Source organism: Salmo salar, chromosome 16 (assembly GCF_965601325.2).
Source record: "Salmo salar chromosome 16, fSalSal1, whole genome shotgun sequence".
Lineage (NCBI taxonomy): Eukaryota > Metazoa > Chordata > Actinopteri > Salmoniformes > Salmonidae > Salmo > Salmo salar.
In genome coordinates this window covers 10,350,540-10,365,237 of record NC_138306.1, presented here as the reverse complement: position 1 = coordinate 10,365,237, position 14,698 = coordinate 10,350,540, and the positions used below count along the sequence as shown (strand labels likewise).

General features: G+C 46.7%; 1 protein-coding gene across 3 annotated transcripts in view; it reads left to right on the top strand.

Annotated features, from left to right (window-relative positions):
* Nucleotides 1-14,698, top strand: part of cttnbp2 (cortactin binding protein 2) — a 72,580-nt gene that overhangs the window by 56,246 nt on the left and 1,636 nt on the right. The window contains exons 9-21 of one of the 3 annotated variants that reach the window (XR_001321272.3): nt 1,478-1,595; nt 3,231-3,530; nt 7,863-7,958; nt 8,883-8,962; nt 9,257-9,443; nt 9,936-10,103; nt 10,342-10,523; nt 10,738-10,922; nt 11,110-11,315; nt 13,415-13,597; nt 13,682-13,733; nt 13,869-13,940; nt 14,502-14,613. Coding sequence is in view for 2 of the 3 variants with exons in the window: in XM_014147842.3 (XP_014003317.3) it covers nt 1,478-1,595; nt 3,231-3,530; nt 7,863-7,958; nt 8,883-8,962; nt 9,257-9,443; nt 9,936-10,103; nt 10,342-10,523; nt 10,738-10,922; nt 11,110-11,315; nt 13,415-13,597; nt 13,682-13,733; nt 14,502-14,613 (1,869 nt within the window). In the remaining variant the exon portion in view is untranslated. Of the gene's footprint in view, nt 1-1,477; nt 1,596-3,230; nt 3,531-7,862; nt 7,959-8,882; nt 8,963-9,256; nt 9,444-9,935; nt 10,104-10,341; nt 10,524-10,737; nt 10,923-11,109; nt 11,316-13,414; nt 13,598-13,681; nt 13,734-13,868; nt 13,941-14,501; nt 14,614-14,698 lie in introns of those variants that run through there. The other 2 variants (XM_082962499.1, XM_014147842.3) reach the window with 2 other exon arrangements.

Sequence of the window (14,698 nt, the reverse complement as noted above, 5' to 3'; positions counted from 1 at the left end):
TCGATCCTGACTAGTCTCCCAGTCCCTGCCGCTGAAAAACATCCCCACGGCATAATGCTGCCACCACCATGTTTCACAGCAGCGATGGTGCCAGGTTTCCTTCAGACATGATGCTTGGCATTCAAGCGAAATAGTTCAATCTTGGTTTCATCAGACCAGAGAATCTTGTTTCTCATGGTCTGAGAATCCTTTAAGTGCCTTTTTGGCAAATCAAGCGGGCTGTCGTGTGCTTTTTTACTGAGGAGTGGCTTCCGTCTGGCCACTACCATAAAGGCCTGATTGGTGGAGTGCTGCAGAGATGGTTGTCCTTCTGAAAGGTTCTCCCATCTCCACAGAGGAGCTCTTGAGCTCTGTCGGGTTCTTGGTCACCTCCCTGACCAAGGCCCTTCTCCCCTCACTGCTCAGTTTGGCTGGTTGGCCAGCTATAGGAAGAGTGTTGTGTAGGGTGCTGTCTTTCGGATGGAACGTTAAACGGGTGTCCTGACTCTCTGAGGTCATTAAAGATCCCATGGCAATTATCGTAAAAGTAGGGGTGTTAACCCCAGTGTCCTGGCTAAATTCCCAAGCTGTCCCTCATACCATCACGGTCACGGAATCATCCCCAGCTTACAATTGGCTCTTTCATCCCCTTCCTCTCCCCTGGAACTATTCCCCAGGTCGTTGCTGTAAATGAGAAAGTGTTCTCAGTCAACTTACCTGTTAAAATAACGGTAAAATAAATATACATTTTAAAAATTGCAACCGTGAAGTTTGGGGGGTGGCAGCATCATGTTGTGGGGGTGCTTTGCTGCAGGAGAGACTGGTGCACTTCACAAAATAGATGGCATCATGAGGGAGGAAAATTATGTGGATATATTGAAGCAACATCTCAAGACATCAGTCAGGAAGTTAAAGCTTGGTCACAAATGGGTCTTCCAAATGGACAATGACCCCAAGCACACTTCCAAAATTGTGGCAAAATGGCTTAAGGACAACAAAGTCAAGGTATTGGAGTGGCCATCACAAAGCCCTGACCTCAATCCCATAGAAAAATTGTGGGCAGAACTGAAAAAGTGTGTGCGAGCAAGGAGGCCTACAAACCTGACTTAATTACACCAGCTCTGTCAGGAGGAATGGGCCAAAATTCACCCAACTTATTGTGGGAAGCTTGTGGAAGGCTACCTGAAACGTTTGACCCAAGTTAAACAATTTAAAGGCAATGCTACCAAATACTAATTTAGTGTATGTAAACTTCTGACGCACTGGGAATGTGATGAAAGAAATAAAACCTGAAATAAATCATTCTCTCTACTATTATTCTGACATTTCACATTCTTAAAATAAAGTGGTGATCCTAACTGACCTAAGACAGGGAATTTTTACTAGGATTAAATGTCAGGAATTGTGAAAAACTGAGTTTAAATATATTTGGCTATGGTGTATGTAAACTTCCGACTTCAACTGTGTATGTATGTATATGTTTTGTGTGTGTTGTCAGGACTGCCTGGAGGTGTTGTGTAGCCACAGTGACCAGGACATAGAGAGGAGGGACAAGTGGAACCGCACCATCCATGATGTTGCCACCGATGACTGTAAAGACTTACTAGAGAACCTATGTGAGTACCAGCACCAGGGTGTGTGCACTTGTTTTCTGTTCCATCTTAGCACCTGATTCAACTGTGGCTCTTCTGACTGAGTTCTCCATCCCCATTTTCAGTCTTATGGTAACATGTATTTGGCTTCCATTACACGCGATCAATTCATTGTAATAATACTGCACTGAACAAAAATATAAACGCAACGTTAGCCCCGAATCATTGGATTTCACATGCCTGGGAATACAGATATGCATCTGTTGGTCACAGATACCTTAAATAAAAGGTAGGGGCTTTGATCAGAAAACCAGACAGTATTTGGTGTGACCACCTCCACCTCCACCGCCTCTTGCAATGTGGCATATCTCCTTCTCATGGAGTTGATCAGGCTGTTGTTTGTGGCCTGTGGAATGTTGTCCCACTCCTCTCCAATGGCTGTGCGAAGTTGCTGGATATTGGCGGAAACTGTAACACACTGTCGTACACGTCGATCCAGAGCCTCCCAAAAATGCTCAATGGGTGACATGTCTGGTGAGTATGCAGGCTATGGAAGAACTGTGACATTTTCAGCTTCCAGGAATAGTGTACAGATCCTTGCAACATGGGGCCGTGCATCATCATGCTGAAACATGAGGTGATGACGGCGGATGAATGGCACGACAATGGGCCTCAGGATCTCGTCCGGGTATCTCTGTGCATTCAAATTGACATTGATAAAATGCAATTCAATTGTCCGTAAATTATGCCTGCCCGTCCCATAACCCCACCGTCACAATGGGGCACTGTCCACCACGCTGAGAACTGAAAACCGCTCGCCCACACGGCTGCCATCTGCCCAGTGCAGTTGAAACCATTATTCATCCGTGAAGAGCACACTTCTTCAGCATGCCAGTGGCCATCGACGGTGAGCATTTGCCCACTGAAGTCGATTATGACTGCCGAACTGCAGGTGAGGACGGCGAGCACTCAAATGAGGTTCCCTGAGACGGTTTCTGACATTTTTTTTTATTTTTTTACCCCTTTTTGTCCCCAATTTCGTGGTATCCAATCGTCTCATCTCTACAACTCCTGTACGGACTCGGGAGAGGCGAAGGTAGAGAGCCGTGCGTCCTCCGAAACACAACCCATCCTTGCCGCACTGCTTCTCGACCCAATGCCCACTACTGCCAAATTCTCTAAAACTACGTTGGAGGCGGCTTATGGAGAGAAATGAACATTCAATTCACTGGCAACAGCTCTAGTGGACGTTCCTGCAGTCAGCATGCCAATTGCAAGCTCCCTCAACTTAGATATCTGTTGCATTGTGTTGTGACACTACTGCAATTTTATATTGGCCTTTTATTGTCCCCAGTACAAGGTGCACCTGTGTAATGATCATGCTGTTTAATCCGCTTCTTGATATGCCACACCTGTCAGGTGGATGGATTATCATGGCAAAGGAGAACTGCTCACTAACAGGGATGTAATTTGTGCGTGTGGAACATTTCTGCGATCCTTGGTTTCAGCTCATGAAACATGGGACCAACACTTTACATGTTGCATTTTAATATTTCTGTTCAGTGTAAAACGAATTATCTCTCTCTGCCTCCCCCTCTCTCTTTTTTATTGTTCTTTTATGCCCCACTCTCTCCCTCCCTCCCTCCCTCCCTCCCTCAGACTCCTACAGGGTGTTAGTGTGTGTCCAGTCCAGTGGCTCAGGAGAGCCCATGTGTCCAGTGGAGGTGTTGAAGGATGGGGTGTGTGTGAGCGTGCTGGGGGGTGTGTGTATTCACCGGGCTACGCGTTGGGCCGAGCTGAACTACGCCCTGGGCCAAGCCTTGACCTCTCACCTCCAGCTGCTCTGTGGCGACACCAACACACACACTCACCAACACACAAACCAGCCCACCAGAAATGACACACACCAACACACACACCTGGGACTGACCCCCGCTAGCATGTCCTCCATCCTCATAGGTAAGGAGCTGCAATGGTTGTTGTTGAATTGATTTACTAGTTAGCTTATAATAAATACCGTTATGACTTTAACACCTTGACATTGCCTTAGCTAGTGGTATGTTTACCGAAGTGTAGCCTAGCCCGCTGTCTCTAAAGGATATCCCAAACAGAGAGCATGCACCTGGTTGCTGTTGCAGGCAGCGAGCAGGGCCTTGTCTGTCTTTTTTTAAAGCCACATCTCCCAACCTGAGCCACGTTTGCAGAGGTGTTGCGGCCTATTTTGTGCGACAATGCAACAGCTGCTGCCTCTGAACGCCTCCCGACCGCCCCGGGTTCAAGTTTGAATTTCCCTGGATGGCACCCAAGAGGAGACCAACGACTCCCTGCTGAACTGAATCGCTTATATGAATATGAATCTCTCTTATTCTCAACAATGAATCGCTACTACAGTATGAGTTCATTCCATTGGAATCTCTATGGAAAGTATGGTTCTTAGACAAATGGTTTTCAAATCAAATTTTATTTGTCACCTGCGCCAAATACAGCTGGTGTAGACCTTACAGTGAAATGCTTACTTAACCAACAATGCAGTTTAAAGACAAAAAACAAGTGTTCAAGTATTTACTAAATTAACTGAAGTAAACAATAAATAAATAAAAAGAAAAATGGAAAAATGACACAATTAAAGAGCAACAATAAAATGACAGTAACAAGGCTATATACAGGGGGTACCGGTACAGAGTCAGTGTGGGGGCACCGGTTAGTCCAGGTAATTGAGGTAATATGTACATGAAAGTAGAGTTAAAGTGACTATGCATAGATAACAGAGAGTAGTAGCAGTGTAAAAATGGAGGGGGGGGGGGGGGTCTGTTTAGGTTAGCTGTTCAGGAGTCTTATGGCTTGGGGTAGAAGCTGTTAAGAAGCCTTTTGGACCTAGACTTGGCACTTGGGTACCGCTTGCTGTGCGTTAGCAGAGAGAACAGTCTATGACTAGGGTGGCAGGAGTCTTTGGCAATTTTTAGTGCCTTCCTCTGACATTGCCAGGTATAGAGGTCCTGGATGGCAGGAAGCTTGGCCACAGTGATTTACTGGGCTATACGCACTACCCTCTAGTGGCCGAGCAGTTGCCATACCAGGGGGTGATGCAACCAGTCAGGGTGCTCTCGATGGAGCAGCTGTAGAACCTTTTGAGGACCTATGACAAATCTTTTCAGTCTCCTGAGGGGGAATAGGTTTTGTCGTGCCCTATTCACAACTGTCTTGGTGTGTTTGGACCATGACAGTTCGTTGGTGATATGGACACCTGCTCCACTACAGCCCCGTCGATGAGAATGGGGGCATGCTCTGCCCTTCTTTTCCCGTAGTCCATGGTCAACTCCTTTGTCTTGATCACATTGAGGGAGAGGTTGTTATCCTGGCACCACACTGCCAAGTCTCTGACCTCCTCCCTATAGGCTGTCTCATCGTTGTCGGTGATCAGGCGTACCACTTGTTGTCGGCAAACTTAATGATGGTGTTGGAGTCGTGTTTGGCCATGCTGTCATGGATGAACAGGAAGTACTGGAGGGGACTGAGCACACACCCCTGAGGGGCCCTCGTGTTGAGGATCAGCATGACCGAGGTGTTGTTACCTACCCTTACCACCTGCGGGCGGCCCGTCAAAGTCCAGGATCCAGTTGCAGAGTGAGGTATTTAGTCCCAGGGTCCTTAGCTTGGTGATGAGCTTTGAGGGCACTATGGTGTTGAACGCTGTGCTGTAGTCAATGAATAGCATTCTCACATAGATGTTCCTTTTGTCCAGGTGGGAAAGGGCAGTGTGGACTGCAATAGAGATTGTGTCATCTGTGGATCTGTTGGGGCGATATGCAAATTGGAGTGGGTCTAGGGTTTCTGGGATAATGGTGTTGATGTGAGCCATGACCAGCTTTTCAAAACACTTTATGGCTGTAGACGTGAGTGCTACGGGTCAGTAGTCATTTAGGCAGGTTACCTTGGTGTTCTTGGGCACAGGGACTATGGTGGTCTGCTAGAAACATGTTGGTATTACAGACTCGGTCAGGGACAGGTTGAAAATGTCAGTGAAGACACTTGCCAGTTGGTCAGCGCATGCTCGGAGTACACGTCCTGGTAATTCGTCTGGCCCTGCGGCCTTGTGAATGTTGACCTGTTTAAAGGTCTTACTCACATCGGCTACAGAGAGCGTGATTACAGTCGTCCGGAACAGCTGGTGCTCTCATGTATGCTTCAGTGTTGCTTGCCTCGAAGCACGCACAGAAGTAATTTAGCACGTCTGGTAGGCTGGTGTCACTGGGCAGCTCACGGCTGTGCTGTAGGATTCAATCTTAGTCCTATCTTGACGCTTTGCCTGTTTGATGGTTCGTCAGAGGGCATAGCAGGATTTCTTATAAGCGTCCGGGTTAGAGTCCCGCTCCTTGAAAGAGGCAGCTCTACCCTTTAGCTCAGTGTGGATGTTGCCTGTAATCCATGGCTTCTGGTTGGGGTATGTATGTACAGTCACTGTGGGGATGACATCATCGATGCACTTATTGATGAAGCCAGTGACTGATGTGGTGTACTCCTCAATGCCATCAGAAGAATCCAGTAACATATTCCAGTCTGTGCAGCAAAACAGTCCTATAGCTTAGCATCTGCGTCATCTGACCACTTCCGTATTGAGCGAGTAACTGGTACTTTCTGCTTTAGTTTTTGCTTTTAAGCAGCAATCAGGAGGTTAGATTTATAGTCAGAATTGCCAAATGGAGTGCGAGGGAGAGCTTTGTACGCGTCTCTCTGTGTTGAGTAAAGGTGGTGTAGAGTTTTTTTAAATGTATTTTTTTCTCCTCTGGTTGCACATGTAACATGCTGGTAGAAATTAGGTCAAATGGATGTTAGGTTCCCTGCATTAAAGTCCCCGGCCACTAGGAGCCCCGCCTCTGGATGAGCATTTGATTAGTTGCAGGTGAATCACCGGCCCTTTATATCTCTCAATTTCCACATAATTATATCTTCACTATTTTACTTGGACATTTAGGAGTAAATGGCAAATGAAGAGCAGGCCGTAAAATAAAACGTAACAGACGTTTTTGTCAGGATGAGTCCCCTTATGAGTAACTGTCAGTAGGGTTTAGTTATGTTCTATTCACATTCGCAGCTTAAAAGCTGAATTTCAGTGACTGTTGGATGAATCGTTTGGGAATGAATTGACTCCTTCCTAGATGATTATTGACATCAGGGCTCATTCCAGGCACCTGGCTTTGCAGCTGGTTTAGCAAAGGTTACACTCACACAGACACACGCAAGCATGCACGCCCACTCGCTCGCTCGCCCTCTCTCTTTTGTTTCTGTATCGCACATCCACCACACATTGCAGCTCTGCTGGATGGCACGCATCCCTGGGTCCTGTCCAAAGTTGTGATCGGGCCAAGCTGGAGAGGGCTGGGACATGAGCCTAATTGAGCTTGGCCCGATCACACCACACCGCATTCACACAGAGCCTGCCCAGAATGAACACACACACACACACACACACACACACTCCAAGGAGGTAATTTCCCGGTCCCATTGTTAGGACAAACTCCCTAACGTGTGTCCTGTCTACTATGAATGACTAATCTCGGCACCGAGAACCAAAATCGCCTATTACATTTTTAACATGTTAATGTTAAGTCTGTCACAAGAGACTAACGAATGATTGGCTTAGTACATAGTCTGAACCGACTTAGTGAAGTCTAGCCTAGCCAGGGGAAAGATAATCCAGTCTGTCTGGCTGAGCTCAGACAAAGGAAAGGCGAATGGGTCTGTCCTCTGTTTAACACGTCAAGGTGAAACCGTTAGTGGGAATTATGCCGACGCAAACGCTTTTCCAAAAACTCAAGGACGAGAGCGCAAGGGAATCCGCGGTCAAGGGAGGGATGAAAGCGAGAAAGAGAACAGTGGAGACTGGGGATGCATTATGGATGAGGTATGGAAAGATAGAGGAGGAAGGAGACCGGGAGGGGGAGAATTTGACGTATTCGGGGAAAATGTCTGATTTCTGTGTGAAGATCAGCGCCCTCAATGGGTTTTGGGTTCGTCTTTCTTTTCACCTCTGAGGGAGTGTGTGCGTGGGTGGGTGCAACACCGTGTGTGTGCTTACAGAACCTTTACCGTATTATCAACTGTATAAATGTGACGTTGATGTAAAGTTGTCTAGACATGGCTACAGTGTGTCGTTTTTTAGGTTACGTTTGTATGCTGCGTTTGTTGCTGGTATGCAAATGTCTGTGCGTTTTTAGTATAGCATGTATTGTGTGTGTCTTCAATACAGTGTGTGGCGCTGTTGTTAACATGTCACTTGTCTTGTTGTTGTAGGTGACACTGTGTGGTTGCCAGGTCAGGAGCTGTCTCTGTCTCCATGGGACCTGGTCAGGAAACCACCGAGCCAGCACATCACCATCAGACTCAAAGGTACCAATCTGGCAACCCGGATCATCTTGGAATATAGCTCTCTTCTTTTCTTTTTTCCTCTCTTCTCTTTTCTCCTCTGCCGTGTGTGTGTGTGTGTGTGTGTGTGTGTGTGTGTGTGTGTGTGTGTGTGTGTGGTGTGTGTCTCTATCGAGCCCCTGTCCACCCACTGCCAGTGTATTGACACGTTGCCAGGGAACCTTTAGCTAGCTTTTTCGCTTTCTGCTGTGTTTATGTAGATGGGTTGGTTGTTTAGCAACAAAACCGACGCATGTGCAACTATGGGGCGAAACAGACAGGGTTGGCTTAGTGTTGACTATATTTCGTCTCCATCAATACATTTGCACAATGAGCACTTGTTGTCTCAAATACATCATTACAGTTGTTGGTTAGCTAGCTAGCAAATGTTTTGCCGTATTAGCATAGACATGACGTCAGTCAAAACACCTCAAAACAAGACCTGTTATAAAGAACAAGATAGAACTAGCTGAAACGAGCCACCTACGATTCCCCACATGGCAGATTCTAGTCATTATTCCTAACCATCTGGCCATCCAGCCTTCTGCCCCTTTGAAGCGCGCACATCGTTTTTTCGTGACGCTGTCAGCTCTATTGGCAGGCTCATTTTCAGTCTGCTTAGAACAGTGTGTTTTGACAGCGCAGGGAAGATTCCTCTAGTTTTGACACTGAAACACTGTATCTGAAGCTCAAAGCACAGTTAAACTCTCAGGAGGATATTCAAGTGTGTGTATGTGTGTCTGTCTTCCTGCATATATCTATGCGTGTGGTGGGTGTGGTGTGTGTGTGTGTGTGTGTGTGTGTGTGTGTGTGGTGTGTGTGTGTGTGTGTGTGTGTGTGTGTGTGGTGTGTGTGTGTGTGTGTGTGGATGATTGCTCATTTCCATGTGGGTTTTGCGTTTCTTGACAGGTCTGTCAGAGTCATGTCTGGATGAGCTGGCCCTGGAATCTCTTATCCCCCTTCAGCTGCTGCAGAACTACGTCCGCCTGGTACACACACACACACACACACACACACACCACACACACACACACACACACACACAGCGAGGAGAGAAGAACATTCATATCATTATATGGATTCCCAAAATAGGTCACTTGGATTTTGGGTCTAGTATTTTTATGCATGTTAGTATGCCCTCTACTGGCCACATCTCCTTTAGCATGAGAATGTGGTGACTGAGTTCCTGTGTCCCCCATTTCTGCCTACCGTAAGTGTGTCTGAAACCGCTTGGAGCTTCGTGTGTCACTTTGTTATATTCTCTTCCACTCATCCCTCTTCAGGTGGAACAGTACCGTAACATTATCTTCCACGGGCTGGAGGGGAGCTGTCAGGAGTACCTAGCCAATCAGATCTCCCGCTGCATCAAGACCAAGCAGGAAGTGTTGGGTGTGGCCTGTGACATCATCAGGGTGGAGGTAGACAGGAGTCTGACTAAACAACAGCTGTTGGACACCTTCATAACTTGTGGTAAATGCATAGAAATCACATTCCACCCTTATTGGATTGTTCTATGTGTTATTTAAGCAATAATGCCTGAGGGGGTGTGGTATATGGCCAATATACCGCAGCTAAGAGCTGTTCTTAGGCCGGACGCAACCAGCGTAATTAGAGCAGTAAAAATAAATGTTTTTTCATACCCGTGGTATACGGTCGGATATACCACTGCTGTCAGCCAATCAGCATTCAAGGCTCTAACCGCCCAGTTTATAATATAGCAATATAGATATACTTGCCTTGTTTCTGTTCAGGGAGCTTGGATTGTATGTTTATAGAATCTACAGCTTGTGCTTTTTGCCTCTTTTTTTTATTTCTCTCCCCCTCTCACTGTATTTGATGTGTGTATTTTTTGTATTTACAGGGCACATTTGAAAAAGAGACCTTGGTTTTCAACGTGACTCCCTGTCAAAAATAAAGGTTCAATGAAATTCAAAAATCAATTTGTCCCTCGTCTCCCTGCAGGGTTCCTGGTCCCAGTAGGTGGTGTGTCTCTGAGTAGCGGTAGTAGTAGGGTGGGGCGGTGTGTGGTGGTGGTGTTGGAGGGACTAGAGAAGGCCCTCTCTCTGACTGAGCTGCTGGGAGACCTGTGTGAAGGCCTGGAGAACCGTGGCACGGCCTACCTACTCCACGGTGAGGCCTACTGGACATAGACTTGCCGACTGAATGAATAAATGAATGAGAGTACGTGTGTGGGGGGGGGGAGCGAGTGAGCCAGCGAGCGTGTGACCGAGTGAGCAATTGAATGAGAGGATGAACTGCGAGGGAGTGAAAGAATTAATGAAGGAATGAATAGATGACAGAATGAACAGGTGTCTAACTACACCCCCCCCCCCCCCCCCATCATTATCATCATCCACCCACCCAACAGGCCAGATGGGCCCGCACCACTTTCAGGAGGGAGGCTTTCTGATTGGCACGCTGTCCAAGTCCCGCCTCAAGGGCTCAGAGCTCCGCCTCCAACAGCACTTCCGCTGGGTAACGCTGCGCTGGGACTCGGAGCCGCTGCACGGCCTTCTGGGAAGGCACCTCCGCAGGAAGCTGCTCCACAAGGTCAGTCACAGGAACACACTGCTCCCTTAGGAACAGACCTAGAATCATTGTATCCGTCCCTCGATCCGCTCGGGCAGAAATCACAAAACTAACCTTAGATCATTCATCTTACTCGCGCAAGTGGGAGCCGGCCATCTTGGCTTTCTCGGATAAGATTGGAAATCTAGTGATGCTCTGGAAAGCTGGGATTTCCCTTAAATCTCTCTCTCTCCAGACGCAGGGTGGTGGCAGTGGTCAGGCTCCCGAGGGCCTGCTGGAGAGGACGGTGTGCTGGGTGAGCTGTGTGTGGCAGCAGCTGAATGCCTGTCTGTCTCGCCTGGGGACCCACGAGGCCCTGCTAGGACCCCAGCTATTCCTCTCCTGCCCCGTGGTGCCAAACAACACACAGGCCATCGTCAAGTATGCACCTGTGTGTGTGTGTGTGTGTGTGTGTGTGTGGGGGGTGTCTGTGTGCAAACTTATGTTTCAAGCTTAATTTAAGTTAGACTATGTATGACTGTGTGTGTTTCTGAAGCAAACTAAGGTGATAAGGGAGCAGCAATATTCTGTGTTGTTTCTGTATTTCGTTACCTGTGTGTTCCTCCAGGTGGCTGGTCCGGCTGTGGAACATGGTGGTGGTCCCTCGCGTGGAGGAGTCCATCGTCTCCCGGGTGACGGTTAAGCGCTCCTCCGGGCAGCGGGTGTCGCCTAGCAACCTGCGCCTGAGCTCGGGCCAGCAGGCGGTGGTCAAGGCTGCCCTCAGCATCCTGTTAAACAAGGCCGTCCTGCAGGGATGCCCACTGCCACGTCACGGTGGGTACACACCTCACTATTGCCTGACAACTCACCCTGAATTTCATTCCGCTGCACTATGGATCGCTACATGCGTTCTGTCGGAAACTGCCTTCCTGGAAGTCGTTTGTGTGTCTTCAAAATGAGGGCCGTTGTACAAAACAAATTCATCAGCGATTGGATTGTTTCCAACAAATCTAACCAATCAGTGTCTCGAAGTTGATAACGTCAGCATGTAGGCCGGCTCTGGCCCAATCCATCGGTGTCTGGGACCAATCAGAAAGGTCAGAATGTGTTCACATTCTAGAAATCGTCAGGGAGGGAGGAAGAAGAGGAAACGTCAGTTGGCCCCAGCGACGTGGATGGGTAGCCAGGCAAAAATGGACATTATAGGGCCGACCCGAACTGAACTGCGCTGGTTCGCGTATGTTCTTTTCACATGGTCATTTCCAGCACGGGTCCAGCAACTATGGTGGATGTGTTACCGGGCCAGCTCAGTACAGCTCGACTTGCTTGGATCGGTTTGTCCCTTTTTTAATGTGAATCAGGATTGTATGTGTATTTGTCTTATCTTTTTTGGATGGATGATAGACTGGTTGGCTACGTGTTTGCCTGGTTGGGCGGGAGGTAGATAAAGACAATAGTGTAATGCTACTAAATGTTAACCTCTATGGGCTAGGTGGGACGCTAGCATGCCACCCGTGGTGCACTCCATCAACAGCAGGTGCATTTCAAGAGCGGCAAATTTGAATCCAAATAAATGTCAAAATTCAAATTTTTCAAACATACAACTATTTTACACCCTTTGAAAGATAAACATCTCCTTAATCTAACCACGTTTTACGATTTCAAAAAGGTTTTACGGCGAAAGCATAAATTTAGAGTATGTTAGGACAGTACATTTACAAGAGTTGTGTGTAATGTTTTGTCAATTCAAAGACAGGGTCACCAAAACCATAAAACCAGCTAAAATGATGCACTAACCTTTTACAATCTCCATCAGATGACACTGCTAGGACATTATGTTAGACAATGCATGCATTTTTAGTTCTATAAAGTTCATATTTATATCCAAAAACAGCGTTTTACTATGGCATTGATGTTGAGGAAATCGTTTCCCTCCAATAACCGGCAGTCAAGTCAGCACCACAAATTAAATAATTAAAATTAGAAAACATTGGTAAAATATTATATTGTCATTTAAAGAATTATAGATTTACATCTCTTGAACGCAATCAACTTGCCAGATTTAAAAATAACCTTACTGGGAAATCACACTTTGCAATAATCTGAGCACTGCGCCCAGAAAAATACGCGTTGCGATACAGACTAGTTGTCATGTTGGGGAGATCTAAAATCGAAAATACTATGTAAATAATCCATTACCTTTGATTCTCTTCATCAGATGTCACTTCCAGGTATCACAGATCCATAACAAATGTAGTTTTGTTCAAAAAAGCTCATCATTTATGTCCAAAAATCTCCGTCTTGTTAGCACATGATCTAAGCCCGCCGGACTTCACTTCATGAACGAGGGGAAAAAATATATTTACGTTCGTTCAAACATGTCAAACGTTGTATAGCATAAATCATTAGGGCCTTTTTTAACCAGAACATGAATAATATTCAAGGTGGACGAATGCATACTCTTTTATAACGTATTGGAACGAGGGTACCCAACATGAACTCGCGCGCCAGGTGTCTAATGGGACATCATCGTTCCATGGCTCTTGTTCGGTCAGATCTCCCTCCAGAAGACTCAAAATACTTTGTAAAGGCTGGTGACATCTAGTGGAAGCAATAGGAAGTGCCAAAATATTCCTCAGCCCCTGTGTTTTTCAATGGCATAGGTTTAAAGGTAATACAACACATCAGGTATCCACTTCCTGTCAGAAAATGTCTCAGGGTTTTGCCTGCCAAATGAGTTCTGTTATACTCACAGACACCATTCAAACAGTTTTAGAAACTTTAGAGTGTTTTCTATCCATATATAATAAGTATATGCATATTCTAGTTACTGGGTAGGATTAGTAACCAGATTAAATCGGGTAAAAAAAAAATATCCAGCCGTGCAAATACTGCCCCCTAGCCCTAACAGGTTAATGTCTTTCCCTCATCAGAGATTGACAGGCACCTGTTGGAGTTCCAAGGCGGGACCTTCCCTCTCTCAGCCATTGGCTCCTGTAAAGGAAGTGGTGGCAGGAAGGGGCGGGACAGCGGCATGTGGAGACGAGCTAATACCAGCCCACGAAAGAAGGGGAGTCCCACCTCCAGCTGGACCTGTGGAGGTTCTCTCAGAGAAGGTAAGGATGAAGCGGTGTCTTCCCCTGCGATTGCAGTTAGAATAGCCATAATGGATATTCATGTTGTCCTTCTGTTGCCCGCAGGGTCATTGTCCAACACTGATGTCCACTTTATCACCAACGGCAACGCTCCAAGGTGAGTGACGTTAACCTGAGCCGTTTATTTGACACTTTTGGGAAGTGTCCATTTATTGATGTTTTGCAGTGAAATGTGTCAACGTGACGCCGGCTCCAGTTTGTTATTTAGACGATGTGTTATGCTGTGTTCTAGCCTCTAGGCAACGTGATAGAATAGAGTATTGCTGAGAGCATCCAGCAGGGGTCAGTGTGTGGTTTTATCTAAGTGCGTACTGTTGTACTGTACTGTGTGTTTGTTTGTACTGTACTGTGTGTTTGTTTGTACTGTACTGTGTGTGGGATTGTACTGTGTGTTTGTTTGTACTGTGTGTTTGTTTGTACTGTATTGTGTGTGGGATTGTACTGTGTGTGGGGTTGTACTGATGTTGTACTGTGTGTGGGATTGTACTGTGTGTGGGATTGTACTGATGTTGTACTGTGTGTGGGATTGTACTGTGTGTGGGATTGTACTGATGTTGTACTGTGTGTGGGATTGTACTGTGTGTGGGATTGAACTGTGTGTGGGATTGTACTGATGTTGTACTGTGTGTGGGATTGTACTGTGTGTGGGATTGTACTGATGTTGTACTGTGTGTGGGATTGTACTGTGTGTGGGATTGTACTGATGTTGTACTGTGTGTGGGGTTGTACTGATGTTGTACTGTGTGTGGGATTGTACTGTGTGTGGGATTGTACTGATGTTGTACTGTGTGTGGGATTGAACTGTACTGTACGTGATTGTACTGTGTGGGATTATACTGATGTTGTACTGTGTGTGTGATGGCAGTGTTGTAGATGGGGACCCTGTGAGTCTGTCTCTCTGCTGTGAAGATGAGACTGATCTGATCAGGGAGCTGCAGACCATGTGCTCCAGCAAGTCAGAGCCAGACATCAGCAAGGTAACGTTCTCTCTCTCTCACTTTCGCTCACTCACTCACTCAGTCACTCACTCACTCACTCAGTCCACTCACTCACTCACTCACT